This window comes from Eutrigla gurnardus, assembly GCF_963514095.1.
Source record: "Eutrigla gurnardus genome assembly, chromosome: 10".
Classification (NCBI taxonomy): Eukaryota; Metazoa; Chordata; class Actinopteri; order Perciformes; family Triglidae; genus Eutrigla; species Eutrigla gurnardus.
Genome location: NC_139924.1, coordinates 647086 through 668137, shown reverse-complemented (window position 1 = coordinate 668137; position 21052 = coordinate 647086). Strand labels below are relative to the sequence as shown.

The following is a 21052-nucleotide window of genomic DNA, read 5'->3' as shown; positions in this document are numbered from 1 at the left end:
GTTGTCCCCAGGGTCATCCCGACTTATTAGAAGCAAAAAACCTGACAAAAATTGACGTTGCCTAGCCCGAGATCTATACCTGCCTGGCAGCCTTCCAGACTCGCTCCAATGCTAACCTATTGGGGCAACTTTTATCTGCTTTCCTGGGCCTCAGAAACCAATTCCAAGACCTATGCAACACAGGTTGGGTCCATACGAGACACCACGGCGCTCGTTTAGCTCAAATAGTGTGGCAAAACGACATAAATATGTGTGTTTTTGCATGGAGTTACTCACCTCACATCACTCCGTAGACATTAGCAGTAGATAGCCGAGCGCCTGTCGTCCCTCCCAGTCACCACAGAAACGAAAACGTTTTCCTCGTAGTTTTGATTTTGTATCCATAAAGAAACGACCGAGCTGTGCAGTCGTCATGTCCGTAATAAATCCATGAAGCTGTTATGTCCATATGTATGACTATGTTACAACATAGCAACGATAGCTTCAGCTAGTAACATGCCGGGCGCTCGTCCGTCCCAGTCACCGCAGAAACGAAAACGTTTTCCACGTAGTTTTGATTTTGTATCCATAAAGAAGCGATCGAGCAGTGCAGTCGTCATGTCCGTAATAAATCCATGAAGCCGTTATGTCCATATGTATGACTATGTTACAACATAGCAACGACTGCTGCTCTACAACAGTAGCCGAGAGCCAAAAAAGCCAAGTTCCCGTCTGCCGACGTCCTCACTCTGGAGCTGTTTTCAAGCCAATACAGTGACAAACTTCTTTCCATCGAGCAGTGCCGTCATGTCCATATGACAGTGTAACTAGCGCTAGCCTACATAGTAAGATTACTTAGCCTGTGTGACAGTTGAAGCTGCTACAGCCACAACAAATCTCGAGCAGTCTCAGTAGGCTAGTTGTGTTGACAGCACGAGTGGGAGTCGCGTGTCGCGTGTGCAGACTGCAGTCTCTCATCAACAGAGTGAGATCAAAGTGACCCTCGCGCGACTGTCCAAGATTTTTCACTGTACTGGCTTGAAAACAGCTCCAGAGTGAGGACGGCAGACGGGAACTTGCGCGAGACTTGCATTGTTTTGGCTCCCGGCTACTGTTTAGCTGTAAGCAGTCATTGCTATGTTGTAACATAGTCGCACATATGGACATAACAGCTTCATGGATTTATAATGGACATGACGACTGCACTGCTCGATTGTTTCTTTATGGATACAAAATCTACGAGGAAAACGTTTTCGTTTCTGTAGTGACTGGGATGGACGAGCACCCGGCACGTTACTAGCTGAAGCTATCATTGCTATGTTGTAACATAGTCATACATATGGACATAACAGCTTCATGGATTTATTACGTACATGACGACCCCACAGCTCGGTCGTTTCTTTATGGATACAAAATCAAAACTACGTGGAAAACGTTTTCGTTTCTGTGGTGCCTGGGAGGAACGACAGGCGCTCGGCTATCTACTGCTAATGTCTACGGAGTGATTTGAGGTGAGTAACTTCATGCTAGAACACACATATTTATGTCGTTTTGCAACACTATTTGAGCTAAACGAGCGCCGTGGTGTCTCGTACGGACCCAACCTGTGTTGCATAGGTCTTGGAATTGTTTTCTGAGGCCCAGGAAAGCAGATAAAAGTTGCCCCAATGGGTTAGCATTGGAGCGAGTCTGGAAGGCTGCCAGGCAGGTACAGATCTCGGGCTAGGCAACGTCAATTTTTGTCTGGTTTTTTGCTTCTAAGTCGGGATGACCCTGGGGACAACGGAAATGGGATCAAAAATGACCGGATTTCTCCTTTAAGGCTGACAAAAGTACAATATAATGTATAATATAAGACATTATAGAAATACTGTAACTTTAGGTATTCATATTGAAATCAATAGAGCTAGAGCCTACTACTGTAGATTGTAAAAAAAAAAAAAAGTCATGACAAGATACACAACCCTTTTTACATTTCTATCCATGGACGTCGGAACTATTTTCTGAGAGGGGGGGCGGGATTTTTGTTGGGAGGGTCGGGGGAGAGACCACAATGATTAACGAACTAGACTGGATAAACGGTCCACGTACGTTGCGGCCATCCGACTTTCGTTTTGCAGTCGACAGTAAAACGGACAACGAGTAGTTTCCCGTTTTTCGCTTCAAAATAAAAGAACGAAAAACAGAAAATGACTCGCATCCAGTTATTCGTTTTAAAAACGGAAAAGTTAAAGTTAACTGATATTAGCTATTGTGTTCATGAACGGGATTCGGGGATGAAATAACAGTGCCATTTTTCATTCCAGGTTTGCCGTACGTCTTTTTTAATGACCCGGAAGGCACTGTGTTATGCTGCGAAATTACCTGAAAGCCTACCTGAGACATTTAGGGGGAGCTCTAAATCATTGTTCATAAACGCTCTGACAGCGTCTGACGCTCGCGTTTTGAAGTAAACCTACTGTTTTAAACACGCACCAAAAGCGTTATGACGCGGGCATAAAAGCGGTTAAAAACCGACGGGGAGAATCGGAGCCTCCGCCTCCTCGCCGTCGCCCCTCAGCTGTTGATCCTCGGTGTGACCGGCTTTCACACTTTTCCAAAAGTGGAGTGTATGCCCATCTCGCGATCGCGAATGTAGAGTCCGACTCTGCTGCTGCCGTCATCTTCTCCTCAATCGCTAGCAGTAAGAGGAAGTAAACATTTGCGAGTATTTTTTTTCTCCTCTGCGGATCTCGCAGTGATGGCGAATTTGTATCAAAACAACAAACCAATTGATTTCGGGTATAAAATGCATTGTAACGCGCGTTACTGAGATTTGTACCGAGTAAAATATTACCAATTTTTTTTTGTAATGCCTTACATTACCGCGTTACAGCAAAACGTAATGCATTACAGTAATGCATTACTTTTGTAACGCGTTACTCCCAACACTGATCACACATATAGTATACACTACATGATCTGATAATCTCTTGAATCAAATATTAACATCCTGAGATCTTAGTGTATTAATATTCATAACATTTAAAGCTTAAAGCTATGGTCTACGATTTGAAAGGTTTGAAAAAAGTATCCCCCCCCCCCCCCCCCACACACACACACCCCTCCCCTCTCTGCTCCTCCAAGCTTGTATCGTTCTCCCCTAGCAGCCTCCCACCTCCATCTTATTTTACGAAAATAGTTCACCGAAATGTGTTTCTGAAAACATTTTAGGCGAGAAATAAGCTATGCAGTTGCTGAATCTGTCTTTTAGATTGACAACGGTCAGTTTAAAAGATTTTCGAGAGCTTGCAGGCATTGGCGCCCCGTCTCTCGAAACTCGCCGCAACAAGACGGCATTGCACGGCTTCTTACAGACAATGAATGGGAACATTTCCTCCGCTTATGAACTCAGGCAGGACACCGTTTAGTTTCCTGGTGTGTCTGGGACTTCCACAACATGTACAAGGCAGTAATAGTGTTTATTACGGCCATGAATGATGAAACATTATCGGTGTAAATGCAGCGGGTGCTGGTTGCAGTACGTCCCCGACCCCAAACTGCTCGGCGATCACTCACCACAATCCCCCCCTCCCCGCTGACGCCGCAGCCTCAGCCAAAATCTCACTCTGAACTCAGTTAAACACGTGAGAGCCCTGCTCCATACCTGAACTGCTCAGGGCAACAAGCGTCTTGTCCGCTCGTAGTTTCAGCGGACAAGACGCGGTGGGTCGGGATGAGACATGAGTAGGAGCAGGAGAGTGAGCGAGGATTGGATAGGAAAATTTTGCCAATAGTAGCCACGCGGACCGGATGGCTACTATTGGCTAAATTTTGGCTCAATTGACAAATCTTTCAAATCGTAGACCAGAGCTTTAACTGCTGTGGTGTCCTTATAAAGTATACATTCTTATAAAGTACTTCTGTCATGGGGCGTCACCACTTTATATCGAGGGGGGATCGGAACCCCTCCTCCTTTTAAAAATAGTCATTCGAGCCCCCCCAAATTTGCCGTTAAAAATATTAGTGCATGACAGGTCTAATTTGTCCAGCGCTCTTTCCATTGCTTTACGATCAAATCCGCTCCACTTTATCAGTAAGAGAATACCCACAGCAAGAGGAATCCACTCCGTGTTTTCCTGCTTTGCCACACACACACACACACACCAAAGGAAGTTTGCTTCTTGCAGCTACTTGTTCAACGAGTTAACGCCAGCAACAGGGGCGGACGGGCCATCAGTCAGATTTTAATTTATAGATGTCAGATCCAATCATGGCCGTATTAAAACAGGTGACGGTATGGCCCACAACACTGCCGTTAAAAGCATCCCCAGACAGCGTTAAATGCTGGAGCTCTGGCCCGGCAGTCAGGGCCTGTTCAGACTACACCTTTCCGTAGATGGACCTCATTGGTTGCAGTCGAATAGTCAAAAAATGTGGTCCTTACTCCTATTCCTAACTCCTATTCCTTGACCTCTGGGGAAAACGTCATGAGGTTAAAGAAAGTTGGAAAGAGAACTCAAAAGGATTTAGGAAAAGACGACCGCGCTACTCAGAGAATCCGACCAGACTTTCACTAAGCTACCTCATTATAATGCTGCTGATGATTGACAGCTGATGATTGGCACCGACGATTGACGTGCGTCTGCACTATAGGAACTACAATAATGGACTACAAAAAGCACATCGTCCACTTCTCCCCATGTTGTTGGTTTTATAATCAGCTGGTCCACTGACCGGCTTCAGTTCCAGCAGCTCCTCCTTCCTGTTTGACCGTTGCTGTATTTACATTTCATTTGTGGTTTTAGTTTAATTTCTGTCAAACATCTGTATCATGATTGAAATAAATAAAAAATACCATTCAATTATTATCACTGTCCACTAGAGGTGTAACGATTCATTCGATTAATCGATGAATCGATTGTCAGTCCTATAGATTCTACTAAATCGATTTGCTAAAATAAATAAATAGAATGAATCGTTTTGGCTTCACCAATAATCGATATAAATGCTTTTAATCGGATGAAATGTGATTCTTATGATTTAATGTTTTAATACGTTTAACGACACTCTCTCCCCTGCCAGCATGTAGTAAAAATGTTCAAAATAACTGAGCAATGTTTAATTACATTTTTGTATTCAGCATAAAATATTTACTTTTTTCATAGAATAATGTTATTTTTCACCTTTCAGAAGAATACAGATAGTCTCACTCACATTATTGCATGTTTATTTCATGGATATAGAATTTTGGTTGCAAGTTACTGAATCGAATCGTGGTTTACAGAATCGAATCGAATCGTTACAAAAAGAAAAAATCGTCCTTGAATCGAATTGCCAACTACTGTATCGTTAATCAAATCGAATCGCTGTGAAGCCAAAGACTCACACCCCTACTATCCACACACATTTATCAACACACTTCCAATTCCAATATGTCTGCATGAAAGTAATTGTTAAATATGCAAATGCACATATTGTTTGTTTTCATGAATGGCCGAGGTGTGCGGCACTTTAAATGCTGCTCTCGCAAAGAATTGTGGGTCGGCGTGAACTCCTTTCCTTTCTTATAGGAAGGTCCTTGTATCCGATGCTAAAGGAGCTCTGAAAGGAAGCATTGGAGCTCCTTTCTTTGCATTTAGAGAATTAAACGGCTCTTATCATGGCGGCCACTTGTTTACATTCGGGTCACTTCTTCAGTTAGGAACCTTCCTAAGAAAATAAGACTATTCCACCGCAGCCATTGACTTTGGCTTGCGTCAAGTTATGCCAAAATGAATTGTGGGTCCGCTCCGCTGCATCACTGCATCAATGGTGGCTCAGATTTGGGAGAAATAAGGCCAAGCGAAGGTAGATCTCTTTGTTTCATAAGCGCTCAGTGCCCTCTGATTAACTCCCTCACAGGCCAGAGCGCTCCGATGGGGTTGGATGCCTTGGCGGACGAGTGGCCTTGTGTCCTCCTGTACGCTTTTTCCCCATTAGAGCTTATCACTCCTACTCTCTCCAGAGTGCGGGAGAGAGGTCTGACTCTCATCCTGATAGCTCAACGCTGGCGGGGGAAACACTAGCTAGCGGAGATATTTCAGCTGCTGTACGGACAGCCGTGGCCTATGCCCCTCCACAGGGATCTCCTGACGCAGGCACGTGGAGGTATTTTTCATCCTCATGCAGAGCGCATGGCTCTATGGGCCTGGCCCGTGAAAGGTTCAATCTGGCCACCACTGGGCTCCCACAGAATGTCATTGCCACTATTCAGAGTGCCAGAGCCTCCTCGACATGCTGCGCTTATGATGGCAAGTGGCGTGCATTGAGGATTGATGCGTCAAAACAGCGGTGATAGCTCCCTGTAATCCTGACTTTTCTGCTGGACCTGCTGGAAAATGGTCAGTGTCAAGGAGTTTGGCTGCCCTGTGGGATTTATCCTTGGTACTTGGTACTTGGTGCACTTAAGCACGTAATCCTCTTAAGACCACATCTCCAGTATATATATATATATATATATATATATATATAATGCATTTATCTTTTCAGCTCAACTGTTATATACTTGAAATACACACAACATACACAAACAATAAAAATAAACAAACTGACAAAAAAGAGCAGCAGTTTGTTTAACTGGAGAACTTGAAATCAATCGTCACAGTCACGTAGAATTGTGGGCCGAAAAAAAATGGCGTTCCCACACAACAACAAGGTATTTTGGCTGGGGTGGCCAGTGGCGCAGTGGTTAGGGCAGCCACCCCATGTACAGAGGCTCAACGTCTTTGACGCGGCGATCCAGGGTTCGACTCCCGGCCTGGGATCAGTTTCCTGCAATGTCTTCTCACTCTCTCTCCCTGTTTCCACACTGACTATATAAATAATGAAAGGCTTGAATGGTGCTCTGGCTGAAAAATAATAATAATAAAAAAAAGGTTCTCTTCACGTATCACAAATCAGTTTGAAATAATGAGGCAGCTTGGTCACAGCTGCAACGCTGCTGTGACCAAGCATTTGCATTCACCTCCCGCCTGTGCTCCTGCCTGGATCGCTTTACTACGTCTGTTGCTCTACCCATAATACAGTGGGTTTGGTGCGCCACATACAACCACTCCCACACTAAATCATGTGTGAGTGGGTGGGTGTCTATCTGTCTGTGTGTGTGTGTGTGTGAGTGAATGAGTGTGTGTGACACAGAAACATGTAAATATTTAGCAGCAGTTATCAGCCAGACTGAGGTCACAGACTCATCTGTCCTTAGAGTGTCCTGAAGTAGGCGCTGCAACAAACTGCTTACAACATATCTCTATATCTCTTTTATATGTTCAAAGTAATATTTAAGTGAACAATATTTTATAAATAAATACATTGTTAATGGTTCCAACGCTTTCGAAGATTAAATGTGTTCAGTTTAAATCAATCTTTTTTCCTTGGATCATGTTTTGTCTCAGCAGTGAACCTGAATGAACGGCAGTGTGTTTTGCAAAAAGAAAGTCTGTGACTTGTCGGCAGCAGCCTGTAATCTGGATTAACTGCTGGAATTCAAATCTGCTGTGAAACAACATAAACCAAATGATCTGAGTGACACAGTGAGGAATACCGCTTTGTGAGGTCAATCACCTTATATACAGAATGTATATGTGGACCAGTCACATTAATCATTAGTGTCACTGGGCCCTAGTTTCGTAGACCAGGCGCAGTCAGCTTTCAGCGCACCTGAGCCGCGCCGACGGGGTGTGTCCGCCTGGACTTTGCAAGTTTCGTGCACCGCGCAGGCTCGCGCAGGCACACCTCCCGTCTCGCCCACCGGCGCAAGTGGGAAAGAGGGAGGAGAAGAAGGCGTGAGTGGGAGACGAGGAGGAGACGAGGCGTGGACTGGGATTAATACAGCCGATTCAGATCTTCACCAATCAAATGAGCTCCTCTCCTCACCTTTAATGCGTTAGGGGAGGTTCAGTGCAAGTTCCGTCATTTGACAACCCGATGACAGAAGCAGCGCCGCCGCTCCCACCACGCGCATCACGCGCTGTGCGCGCGTATCATAATAATAACAATGCCCATATTATAAAAAACAGGAGAGAGAGAGGGAGATGTTTTGGTCCGAGAGGCTGAGTTTCCGTTACGCGTGCCATCCGCCTTTGATCTGACGTCAGATGTGACGGGACAATCTATATAGATATAAATTCACGTGTTGATTCAATTAGTTGCATTAAATAGTGTTTGTTGTGATTATTTATTGCATGTAAATGTGCCTGGAACTGTGGAAACCTGCCTGTGAGGTCTCGGTGACGTGTGCGCACTGCGCGCCGTCAGCTAAACTTCCACTCCGCCAGCTGTGATTCGCATTGAATGAATGGACTTTATTTACGCCTTGCGCCGAAAGTAGACCAGGTTGGAGCTGGCGAGCTTTCTGTGACGCCTCCCCCTGCTGCGCCGCCACACCCATCTTGGCGCAGGCGATCCACCAAACTGCCAAACTGACCGTGCGCAAGGCTGTGCGGGTCGAAACTTGCATTGCGCCGGCTCCGCCACCCATTCGCAGTTCTTTCTCACACCATGCAAGCTGTGTCCCAAACCCGTGGCTATAGCCTAGTCCATCCGCCGGCAGGCCCAAAAGCCCAAAAGATGAGGATAAGGTGACATCTTTTTGGACTCCAATGTTCCACAAATCCATAAAAACGTATGCAATTTAATTTTCATGCATGATTCAGCATCGATGTGGCAACGTGCCATAATCGATTATGTCACGTGGACAATAAAGTTGTGAAGAATTACTTCCGGGGGCATTTCCCCAACAACACAAAATAATCAAGATGGCTGAGGCGGAGGGACATGACCACGATAGACGGGTAATTAAAGTCGCAGTCGGCAAGTCTGGCAGATCGAGTCAAATTTTGAATGTTTCCAACACTCACGCCCCTCCCCCTCTACCACCAAGCTCCTCTGCTCCCTCCCATCGTGCTTGTCAGTGCACGTGCACCAGATTCTGTGAACGCGCCCGTGTCTTCTCTCATCGATAACAGCATGGAGTACATGCTACACAGCTGTAGGCTGGCTAACTTACTCATAGATAGCAACTGCTATAACGTCATTTGACCTGTGATATTGTAACATGCGTGAGGGGGGAGGTGGGATCTGTGGCATGTGCACAAACTGTGAACTGCACTGTGTGGACAGGATGATACGGGTGCGGTGGATTTTTGCAAAACAAACAATAAGCTCTAGGTGCACGTAGAGGCGCGTTTTTTTTTTCTAAAACCAGATGATTTATGTTGTTATATTGAAGCATAGTGTCGGCTTCAGTGAATATGATCAAAAAAATTTTACCGACTGGGACTTTAAACAAAAAATGGTTTCCCTGTGTTTGTATAACCTCATGTCTTAAAAGTTTTCTTTGTTCAGGTTACAGCTTTATGTGTTGAACTGTTTATTACTTTAGTATCCCCATTGCTGACCTAAATGTTATCAGAGGCCTGGTAGTCATGATGTCTTGTTCTGCATGAAGATTAACTGTCAATGACGCATTATCTCCTGTGCCTTTAAAAGACTCAAGTCACAACAGTGATTTGAGCACTTCCTCTGTAGCATCCTCACACGTTGTTGCATTGTAACTGCTCCTCTTGTACAAGATTAAAGTCAGACGTCGACTTTACTTATGTCTCCGATCTCCTCCTTGGGTGAATTTATTCTTTATGGACAAATTCCTTTAACACCCTGGAAATATAACTGAGAGTTGTAGTTAAGTTTTATGGGGATGTAATCTCGTAGGTGAAATATTATTTATGGCAAGTAAATGTCCTTGAAATTCAGATGTATGATGTGGAAATGAATCTCCTTTGTTGTGCCCTTTATTCTGTTGTCAGATAGATCAGTTGAAGTATGAAACAAAGGAAAACAGACAAGACACTGAATTGGTAATATGCCTAGTCATATCCTCAGTATTATGGTAATCAGTAAATCAGTTTTGCTTCTCACCAAATATGATGTTTACCACTCTAATAATATCCCATTAATAATACGAGTATGTGTATGAGGATCCAACCTGGAGAGACTGCATGCTATTGAACCTGTTTACAGCAACACAGGATTTTCCACCACCAGACTTCAGTCCCGAAGTGTTGTTGTGAAGTGACGCGTTGGTGACGGTTTTACTAAACCTAACCTTGGTTTTGTAACGTAATGTCGTCCAGACTAAATTGGCATTTTTTTTCCAGCACAATTTCACATTAGCTGACATTTTTGCTGTGAAACGTGGATCAGAAGAAGAGAGCAGCCTTACTTCAGCCTGCTCCCCGGAGGATGAACGCCATCTAGTTTAATTTCCTGTTCAGACTGTGAGAAGAGATGAATCAGGAGATTACCACCAGCAGCCTCACCTCTACAGGTGCGGTTGTCAGAGTGCAGCAGGTAACCATAGCGACAGGAGCAGTAGTATCCTCCGATATAGTTGTGACAGAAGTGATCACAGAGGAGGTCTTCATCGGTCCTCTCGCTGCACTCATCCACATCTGGAGAGATGGAGGGCAGAGACAGATCATCAACCAATCAATAGATTTCTATTGATCATGTGATCCTGCTGTCAGTTTGTCCTGTGAACTTTATCCGAGTTGCTCTTCTGTAAACTGACTCCTCACTGGTTGGTCTTATCTACAGTTATGTTTGGTTTTATAAACATCCAGCAGCTGTTTCTGTTCAGACTCAGGGTTACATTGACTTCCTGTTCCATTGTTGCTCTAACGGCCAAAGACTCTTTACACACACAAATCATTGATAGCCTGTTATTGTATTATACAGTTTTATCACACACATGGAAAACAAAACTAAAAAAACTAAACAGCTCAACTGTTCAAACAGCGACATCTCACTCTGTCTCAAGACTCGTGTCTGAACTTGTGTCTGAACTATTGGACTTCTTCTGGGGAACAGCGAGGCTCACTCCTGCTGCGTCCCCCATGGGACCTGATCTCAGAATTAATATATTTTTCAATTAATAAGATAATTTTTCAAAGTCTCAGTTTGTCGTAGGTTTGTCGTAGTATCATTACATTTTATGTGAAACCAGTCAGTGAACTCTCATCTTACACAATGTACGTCACCAACACAGTCGTTAGCTTGGCTTGCTAGCTAGCTAGCTATCTTGGCTACGTTCCATTACAAATGTGACGTTATCTCAGCTGACGTGCTTCATCTAGCGACTCTTTTTATCAGCCGGGAGAGAAAGAGCGAGAAAGACCTCTTTTAAGTGTTGGTAATGTCACATCCTGGTACTGAACACAGACATTGTAACGCAACTGGATCCATCTGGATTCAGGTGTGACGCTGCTAACAGAGTTTCATTATTCAAGGTCAACTTTGACCCCGCCCTAAAGCATCCCCTGCTTTATGGTCTGTTTGACTCTAACTGGGACCACAATTGACCAAATGAACATCATGCTGGATTTAAGAAGAATTTAAACTAGCGATTGTGACCATACACTGTACACGTGTACAATGTTTACTGAGATAACAGTAATCAGGTGATTCAGTCCCTAATGGCCAGTAGAAAGAATGCAGCTTTGAGGTAGTTCAGCATTGACCTTACTTCTCAGAACCAGAGGTCTTCTCTTGGATGGATCTTAGCCCCTATAAATGTTACAGAATTATTTTCTAGTACAGTGAGTGTAGAATTCTCTAGTGGATATTGTTTCGGACGACATTTGTAAGCGTCCTCTAGTAGGAATTCTCTAGAAGATGTCCTCTCCTCCTCACCAACAGCGCTGTAGTGAGCCATGAAGCCAGAATGTCTCTCCTCGTTGGAGAAGTCAGAGGAAAACAGGAGGTTCAGGTTGTTCCTGGGGGACCTGATGATCTGCTGGGACGGGACCACCTCTGTGTCTGTCTCCTCACGTCCACAGAACAGGGCCAGGACCTCCCCGTCCGCCTCCACCTGGACACAGCAAGACAGGATGGAGTATTCAAGAAATACACACTGTGGAAATACTCCACTAGTAATAAAGTACTCATACACACTGTGGAAACACGCCACTCCTAGTAAAAGTACTAATACACACTACAGAAATACATATCTTGTAAAAGTAATAACACGCACTGTGGAAATACTCAACAAGTAAAAGTACTAATACACACTGTAAAAATAATCCACTAGTGAAAGTACTAATGTGTGGAAACACTCAAATACTTTTTTTGGGGGGGATTAGCTCAGGAGGTAGAGCGGGTTGGCTGGCAACCGCAAGATTGCTGGTTTGGCTCCTCCTAGGTAGAGCGGGTTGGCTGGCAACCGGAAGATTGCCGGTTCGATCCCTGGCTCCTCCTAGCTGAGTGCCTGGTGTCCCTGAGCAAGACACCTCACCCTAATTGCTCCTGACGAGCTGGCTGTCGCCCTGTGTGGTTGACTCCGCCGTCGGTGTGTGAATGTGTGTATGAATGGGTGAATGTCAGTCATTACTGTAAAGCGCTTTGGATAAAAGTGCTATATAAATGAGGACGGACCAATAAGTATTAATACACTCCCTGGAAATACTCTACTACTGGTAAAAGTACTAATACACGCTGTGGAAATACTCCACTACATGTTCAAGTACTAATACACACTGTGGAAACACTCAACAACTATTAAAAGTATTAATACACACTCTGGAAATACTCCACTACAATTGAAAGTACTAATATTCGCTGTGGAAATAACGCACTGTACAAATAATTGACTGGTTCATTTCAGATACTTGATGCCACTTCAAACAATGTGTTAAAAAATGATTAATTCACAAAAATAACATAATTATCATTATTATCATTATTATTATTGATCTATCACGATAATTATTATTACTCATTAGACTGATGAGCCTCTCATGCAGCTTTATGTTCCTCTGATATATAACAGACTTTACACTGAGAGTCAATGAACAGCAGGTCACTCATACAGAGAGCAGTGCATTGTGGGGAAACAGTTAGCTGCACTCTGCTCTCTTTGTGAGCTGCTGCTGGTTGCCACGGTGCCCAGTAACATCATTAGAATATGAATACGTGTGTGTGTGTGTGTGTGTGTGTGTGTGTGTGTGTGTGTGTGAGAGTGTGTGTGTGTGTGTGTGTGTGTGTGTTTAGTCTGAAATGAAATCAAGACCCAACATTGTTTTTTACAGCTTTTACTCAATAAAAATTAAAACCTGTTCCAAGACCTAATCCAAGCCCTGATCCAGGACCCTAATCAAGACCTGATAGAGGACCTGATACAGGACTTGACTAAAGACCTAATCCAGGACCTTAATCCAAGACTTTGAACATTACATGATCCAAGACCTGATCCAGGACCTGATTAAAGACCTAATCCAGGACCTTAATCAAAGACCTTAAACATGACCTGATGGAAGACCCTAATGCAAGACCTGATCCATGACCTGATACAAGATCAGATGGACCCTATTCCAAGACCTGATCCAGGACCTGATCCAATAACTAATCCAAGAACTGATCCAGAACCCAGTCCAGGACCTGACCCCGGAGCCAGATCCAGGACATGACCCAGGACCTTGATCCAGAATCTGATCCAGATAATGACATAAGAATCTCTTTGTGGATGAGTATCTGTCACCTGATTCTGACAGATCTCAGACATCACATTGTTGATGAATCCAACATTCAACCTGTAACTGATGAACTTGACGTAAACGATGTATCATGTTGTCACAAAGATACTACCCATGATGCCGTGGGGTCTCACCTTGACGTAGTCGTACTCACACAGGTAGGACGGCTCCAGGTCAAAGTGACTAAAGTACAGTGTAACGTGGAAACCGTCGGGGACGCTGATGTTCCAGTGGAGCTGCGTCTCCTGGGGATACGGCTCTGGGAAGTTTGGGGACTGCAGGCTGCCGTACATCTGAGACGTCTGAGAGAGACGCTGAGCGTCCATCACTAGGGTCAGGACCAACGCCAACCACACACTGACCATACACATACACATCATTATTAGTATTAGAAGAATTGCTATTCATATTATTAGTGGCATCATCATTATTTACTATTTGTTATTATTATTCCTCTTAAGCAAACATGTTTTCATCACAAAACATTCTGAAACAGAAAACATACGAATAAGCATCCTAGTAAAATTCATATTTCGTTCTCTTCACTTGATCCAGAGTTCGACCGGAAGTACAAATTAAACATGAAACATTAAAAGCAGTAAACAGAGATAAGATAGACAACAAGACATTCTTCAGACAACATGGTTGTGTACCCTAGCAGATGAATGCTTATATTATATTTCACTATTGATTCACTGATTGATTAACATTATACTTTCTAGTAATACATCATAATAAGTCACTGCGCTCATATTACTGGTGTATTATTTTACACTTGAACGTGGGGATCGGACCTCAGTGAGACTACGAGTTTGTTTTTCCCGATTAGAACCAAATGATTGTTATTAATAATCCTCTTCAGATGAATGATCCATGGAAAGCCGTGCAGCCTGGAACAGCCGGACGATCAATACGTTACTAAACAATTATTATTATTATTATTATTTAACTGAAACAACGGAACTTAACATACCCACATACATATTATACCAACTACCCGAGGTGACTTTATTGATCCGGTTTTGATGAATTGATTAGTAATAAATCAGTAGACTGACCTCATGCTGCAGCACGACACTTTTGTCTCCGTCTCCGTCTGTCTCTGTCTGGACTCGCGAAGCCACGAGCGCTCCTTTCTCCATATGACGTCTGAGGCGCGCGCAACGTCATCACGTCAAGTCTGAGAGGGAAGTGTAATAGAGTAAAAAAGTACAGTTATTATCAGCAGATGTTGGGATTCAATTAGCAACAGCAAAAGCAACCGAGTCAAATGAATAAAGTCCTCAAAACAACAAGGTTTTGCAGATTCGCAGTGTTTTATTTTGAAAGGAAAACAGGAAAACAACGAAACACATCCTTGTTGCCGTGGTAACCTGCACTCGAGCTGGGGGGGTCGTTGAGTCTGACTCGGTCTCCATATCCCTATATTGTAGTCTCAGGGGTCCGTGGCCGTGGTGTTGGGGTCATGCGGTCCGGTCCTCTTCCCCTGGCCCCAGCAGCCTGAAGCCCCCGCCTCACCCCCTCCTCCCTCCCGCCATGCCAAGCCGACAGAAGCAGGTGCTCTTCTCGGTTTCCGGACTCTTCGGCTTATCCTGCGCCCTTACGGCCGCGGTGGCCACCGGCCTGCCGTTCTGGCTCAACGGGGCCGTACTGTGCCGGACCGGGGCTGAGCTGGTCAACGCCACCGGTCCCGAACTCGACAAGTTTTTGGGAGACATAAACTACGGGCTTTTCCACGGACAGAGGGTGAAGCAATGCGGACTCGGAGGGAGGCCGTCCCGGTTCTCATGTGAGCATAATTTCTAGATCGTTATATTATAATTTAATGATGAATCTTTATATAGCTTACTTATCATACACATTTTATTTATGGAATAAATTAACTGTGTTTTATCATAGTATTTTAATGTTTCACTTCCCTGAATATGCAAAGTAATTTTTAATCTGAATTTGAATCGCCTTTAGACAAGAGAGGACATTGCTATTTTCAAAACTGAAGCAGAGGTGTTGAACTCTACATATGTATATGTACATATACTGTATACATATACACATACATATATGTTTAAAATGTGTGTGTGTGTGTGTGTGTGTGTGTGTGTGTGTGTGTGTGTGTGTGTGTGTGTGTGTGTGTGCGTGTATTTTGGGAGAGTTTTACAGTTTTTCTCAATTGCTAAAACACTAAACCCTATTGTCTGAACCAAATGCTCCGTTGCCTGAACCCACTGATTGAATCAGTCACTCTTTTGGCAAAACCATAAGCACTTTTCACCTACTTAGACACAACTTGCCAACACATTTTCATTGTGATGCACCAGTGTTGCATAATGGTGAGCACAGGTGGCAAAAGTCAAACACAAGTAAAGCACAAAAGTCACTGGTTGAACACAACAACTCAAAATTGATCACACTTGTGGCTAACGATGTGAGGGAATATATATTCAGAGAGCACTGGTTTGTGAGGCACTACAATGGATAGAAATCTGAGAGGAGGAGTTCGTGTGAGAGGTGGTCGAGGTGGTCAGCGAAGACAAAGAACAATAATATCTGATGAAATCAGAGCTACTGTGATTGACCATGTTCTTGTCCATGGTATGAGCATGAGGGAGGCCGGACAAAGGGTACAACCAAACATCAGTAGATACACTGTGTCCACCATAATCCGAAGATTTAGAGAAGAAAACAGGTGATTACCTTTTTTGACATTATAGTATGTAAATGTTGACAGCAATTACTGTATGACTATACTATATACTGTACCACAGTATACTGTAAGTAAATATATCTTTCAGTAAATCACTGTGCCAATGTACTGTAGTATTGTAATGGAGGGTTAGTCTAACTGTTTCTAGGCCTAGTATTCCATGTATATTTTTGTACTTTATGTTCACGTAGGCTTTACTGTATACAAGTGCTAAATGCACAAGATTTCTGTTTGTTTTTGTACTGTACAAGTGCTACGTGTAAATGCACAGGATTTCTGTTTTTGGTATATTTTTTACTATGTACAAGTGCTAAATAAACAGGTTTTTTGTTTTGCAACATGCATTTAGCCTACAGTGAACAATGAACATTTATTTCTCCCACTTCATGTCCTGAGCATTGTGTTTTCTATTTTTCTATGTAGTGTTTAGTGACTGCTCTGTAGTGTTTTTAATTTTGATTGACTCGGGGCACGATTTGACAACATAGTTCAGTTTTGAGCACCGATTGAACTGTTTTGAGGTGAGAGTTCAGTTTTGGGCACAGATTAAACTGTTTTGAATTAAAAGTTTTGTTTTGCAAGAAGAGTCTGAGGTTTTGTGAATGTAGCTTGAAAATTGGGTTATGTGTTCACAGTTTAGAGAAAAGGAGAGCAGCTTTCGAGAAATGTGTCTTAGCAATCGAGAAAAACTGTAAGGGTCCAGCATTTAGTATCTTGCGCCATCTAGTGGTGAAGTTGCAGATATTAACCAACTGAAACTTCTCAAATTTACATTTACATTTAGGTCATTTAGCAGACGCTTTTGTCCAAAGTGACTTACAATAAGTACATTATGTCAAAAGAAGGAAACAAAGAAACCACAACTTATCATTGCCGATAAAGTAAGAGCTAAAAATAGAACAAGCATTCAACTATATTGTGAATGTCTCTCTGGTTTGTCCCTAATGGGCTATTATATAGAATGTGTTGTTGTGTATGTTTACATTTGTTTAAGTTGTAAATGTTTTAAAAGTTTTAAATTATTTAAATGTTTTCAATGTTTTAAATATTTAAAAGGCTGTGGCTCAGAGGTAGAGTGAGTCATGGCGGTTCGATCCCAACCTCCTCCAGTCCGCATGCCGCATTGTCCCAGTGTGTGTGTTTGTGTGTCTGTGTGTGTGTGTTTATGTGTGTGTGTGTGTGTGTGTGTGTGTGTGTGTGTGTGTGTGTGTGTGTGTGTGTGTGTGTGTGTGTGTTTGACTGTTAACATGTTATGTCAAAAAGATTAAAAATAGAAATGCAGGTTAATTTACCGAATGTTGTGAAGAGCAGCAGGTTGGGATCTCACCTGCTTATTAATTATTCAAAGCTTCACTCAATAATTCAGAGTGTCTTTAAACGCATCATATGGAGTCTCTGCAGCCTGAATACATGTTATATTAATTTATATGTATGATATCATTATTTACTCCATCACATCTCAGAGGGAAATATTATAAACAATAATTATCTGACAGCTTTGACTGTTTGATGGGATAGGACCAGGGACCCATAGACCACCAAGACCACAGACTACAGAGACTGTAGACCACAGAGACCATACACCACAGAGACCACAGAGACCATACACCACAGAGACCACAGAGACCATACACCACAGAGACCACAGAGATCATACACCACAGAGACCACAAAGACCATACACCACAGAGACCATAGAGACCATAGAAACCACGGACCATAGAAACCATAGAAACCACAGAGACCATAGAAACCACAGATACCATAGAGATCACAGAGACCAGAAACCACAGAGACCATAGAAACCACAGAGACTATAGAGATCACAGAGACCATAAACCACAGAGACCACAGAGACCATAGAAACCACAGAGACCATAGAAACCACAGAGACCATAGAGATCACAGAGACCATAGAAACCATAGAAACCACAGATACCATAGAAACCACAGAGACCATAGAGATCACAGAGACCATAGAGATCACAGAGAGCACAGAGAGTTTACTGGTCCCAGTTAATGAGAGCAGCCAGCCTTCACTAACCAGTTTCTGCCTGACTGGATCAGAACTGATGAACTGTGTTCTCGTTCTATGAACACATGATGTACCACAGTCCCTCTGTGGTACATCATGTAAGTATAAATACTCAAGCCATTAATAAATACCTGAGATTTGTAGTAAATGTACTTTCCAACATGTTGATCATGTTATACACACAATATTTAAATATCGACATAATCCCTGAATTTGTATATCGAAATTATATTCCTTTTTAATCTGATGTATTATATTTATACTCTGCCAGTCTTCCCAGACCTGCTGAGCTCCATCCCAGTCGGCCTCCACGTCTCCATCATCTTCTTCTGTGGTGTTGTCATCCTGTTCTCCTCGGTCGCCACCGGCTTCTTCTTCTTCAACGCCTTCGGCCGACCATACGAGATGCTGCAAGGCCCCATGGGACTTTACCTGTGGACCTTCATCTGCTGTGAGAAACAACATCATCATAATGATATCATCTTAATACTGAAAAAATGTAGTGCAAAAATGAAATGTATTCTAGCACAATAATTATATGTATTCTACTGCACAAATACATGTATTCTTGTGCAAAAAAATACATTTATTCTGCTGCAATAATTACATGCATTCTAGTTCAGTCATTGGTAACTTGTTTCTGTTCTAGACACACTCTACATTTATTATACATTTACTATAAATTTTAAGGGCATTCATACCAATAAAACTCACTCCCACAAGTATTCCTACTACTTCCATTTCTTAATCTTTGAAATCTTTATCATAGGCAACTGGACTTGTTTCAGGTCTTTGAAGACGTTTCTCCTCACATCCAAGAGGCTTCTTCATTTTTTAACTGGCTAGGGTCGTTAACACTGAGAGTCATGTGACTCATAGACTCACCCAGCCCTCAAGTTGGAGGGGCAAGTGGGTCCTGAGCCCTCAGGACTTTCTTACTTACATTCAACACTACAATGGCTAGTTTCTAGTTACATTTATTCTAGTAAAACATATATTTTATTCATTTATTTGACTTTAGAAGCTGTGTTGTCGACTGTGGATTTGAATTGAATTGGTTTTGTGTCTCTGTATTCTGTGTAATTACAGTTGAGTCTTTCTACCTTCTATCTAAAAGAAGGGAACCCTTTCTCTTGTAGTCTCATGCTGTAGCGCCACCTAGAGGTGATAACATAAATCTCCGTGTATGATGTTCAGACTGAACATTGTCCCTTTGAAGACATTAGGACGAGGAGTTCAGGTGCATCACATTGATATATTAATGTTGGGTTGAAGGTTAACTTGCATATTAACACCTGCCAACCAATCAGGCGCAGCGTTTTCTCTTAATGGTTCAGTCTTCGTCTTAAAGCTGTAAACGTCCTTACAGTTGATGTTACGTTGACGGCGACTTCCTGTCTGTGTGGCAGGCGTGTCCAGCTGTCTGGTGATGATCCTGTTTGCGTCGGAGGTGAAACTTCATCATCTGTCCGATCGGATCGCCAACTTCAATGAGGTGAACTTCGTCTTCCAGACGTACAGTGAACAATACGACCGATCCTTCTGGCTCTTCTTCCTGGTCTTCCTCCTCCAGGGACTCAACTTCCTGTTAATCCGGCTCGCCGGAATCCAGTTCCCCTTCCAGGAGAGCAAAGAGTCGGAGCTGAGCGGGGGGGCGGCCGACCTCATGTACTGAGCCCTACAGACCGTAGAGATACGGTGGCCATTTAAGATCCAACGAGTCTGTAGACAACTCATTATTCTAAAGATTATATAATATATTATATAGAAACATCAACCAATCACTATTGGTCACTTTCAGCTGATTTACTTTCAAACGTCATTGACTTTATTAACTGATTCATGATATGAAGTGTATTAACTTTTATTAAGTTGAACATAAATTTAATGTGTATTTTGTTTTTAACTCACGTTTCTTGACTTTACGTTTTGTATGTTGTATTTTATATTCCATATTTAAGTCTTTTAGTGTTTTATGGTCCAGTTGTTTACTTGTTCATGTTATTGTACAACAATTTAAAGGACGACTGATGTTTTCAGAAACTACGGTGATAAAAACAAAACTTGATGATTCTCATGTTGAGTTGTTCAGTGTCTTTTTCCTGGTTTCTAACCGGATTAATGGCCGTTTATTCTGGATGGATGTCAATGAATCAGATGTTGAGGCTACACAAGGCTATTCAAGTCAGACTGAAATGAGATCCAGGAAGTCCAGCAGGTCAACGATTGTGAAAGTTCATCAAAATGTTCTTTCAAAAAAAAAAAAAAGACACTGGTCAGAGGAACTGTGACGCTCTACACCCCCCTCTAGTGTTAGTTTTAAATTACAACCTGTCTTCACCGCTGCATTATTGGTAGAGCAACAGACGTATGAAGAGAGAGACTATCCACATAAAGATGGAGGGAGGGGAAGTGGAAGTCAAACTAAACTAAAAGAAAACATTGACATTTAGGGAAGGAGCATGGTTTATTTTATGTGGATTAACTGATGACTCACGTGACTTTAGTGTGATTATCAACACTAACAACTCACACGAGTGACTAACGAAACATGTTACTATCGACACTACCGACTCATGTTAATAGCAAGTGATTAACGAGTCATGTGACTAACTAGTCACTAACTCTAGCGAGTGACCGACACTTAACGAGTCATTTAAAGGGATAGTAATAATTTTGGATATAAGAACTATTTTCCAAGTCAGCCGGTGTGTTTGAGACGTCTGGAGACGTTTTCAAGAAATTTCATTCAGTTCTTCTAGTTGCCGAGTTCGCTTGTGCTATGGC

General features: G+C 42.8%; 2 protein-coding genes across 2 annotated transcripts in view; one reads left to right on the top strand and one right to left on the bottom strand.

Moving 5' to 3' along the window:
* Positions 1 to 14700, bottom strand: part of masp1 (MBL associated serine protease 1) — a 75675-nt gene extending 60975 nt beyond the window's left edge. The window contains exons 1-4 of the mRNA XM_084019943.1: positions 14585 to 14700; positions 13661 to 13883; positions 11689 to 11866; positions 10317 to 10448 (exon numbers count right to left, since the gene is read on the bottom strand). Of these exons, the coding sequence (XP_083876069.1) occupies positions 10317 to 10448; positions 11689 to 11866; positions 13661 to 13883; positions 14585 to 14589 (538 nt within the window). The 5' untranslated portion in view covers positions 14590 to 14700. The remainder of the gene's footprint in view (positions 1 to 10316; positions 10449 to 11688; positions 11867 to 13660; positions 13884 to 14584) is intronic.
* A 255-nt stretch (positions 14701 to 14955) lies between these two features.
* Positions 14956 to 20312, top strand: clrn1 (clarin 1). The gene is made up of 3 exons (XM_084019341.1): positions 14956 to 15315; positions 18537 to 18716; positions 19675 to 20312. The coding sequence occupies exons 1-3, from the start codon at positions 15063 to 15065 to the stop codon at positions 19938 to 19940; spliced, it is 699 nt and encodes a 232-aa protein (XP_083875467.1). The 5' UTR covers positions 14956 to 15062; the 3' UTR covers positions 19941 to 20312.
* The last annotated feature ends 740 nt before the right edge of the window (positions 20313 to 21052 follow it).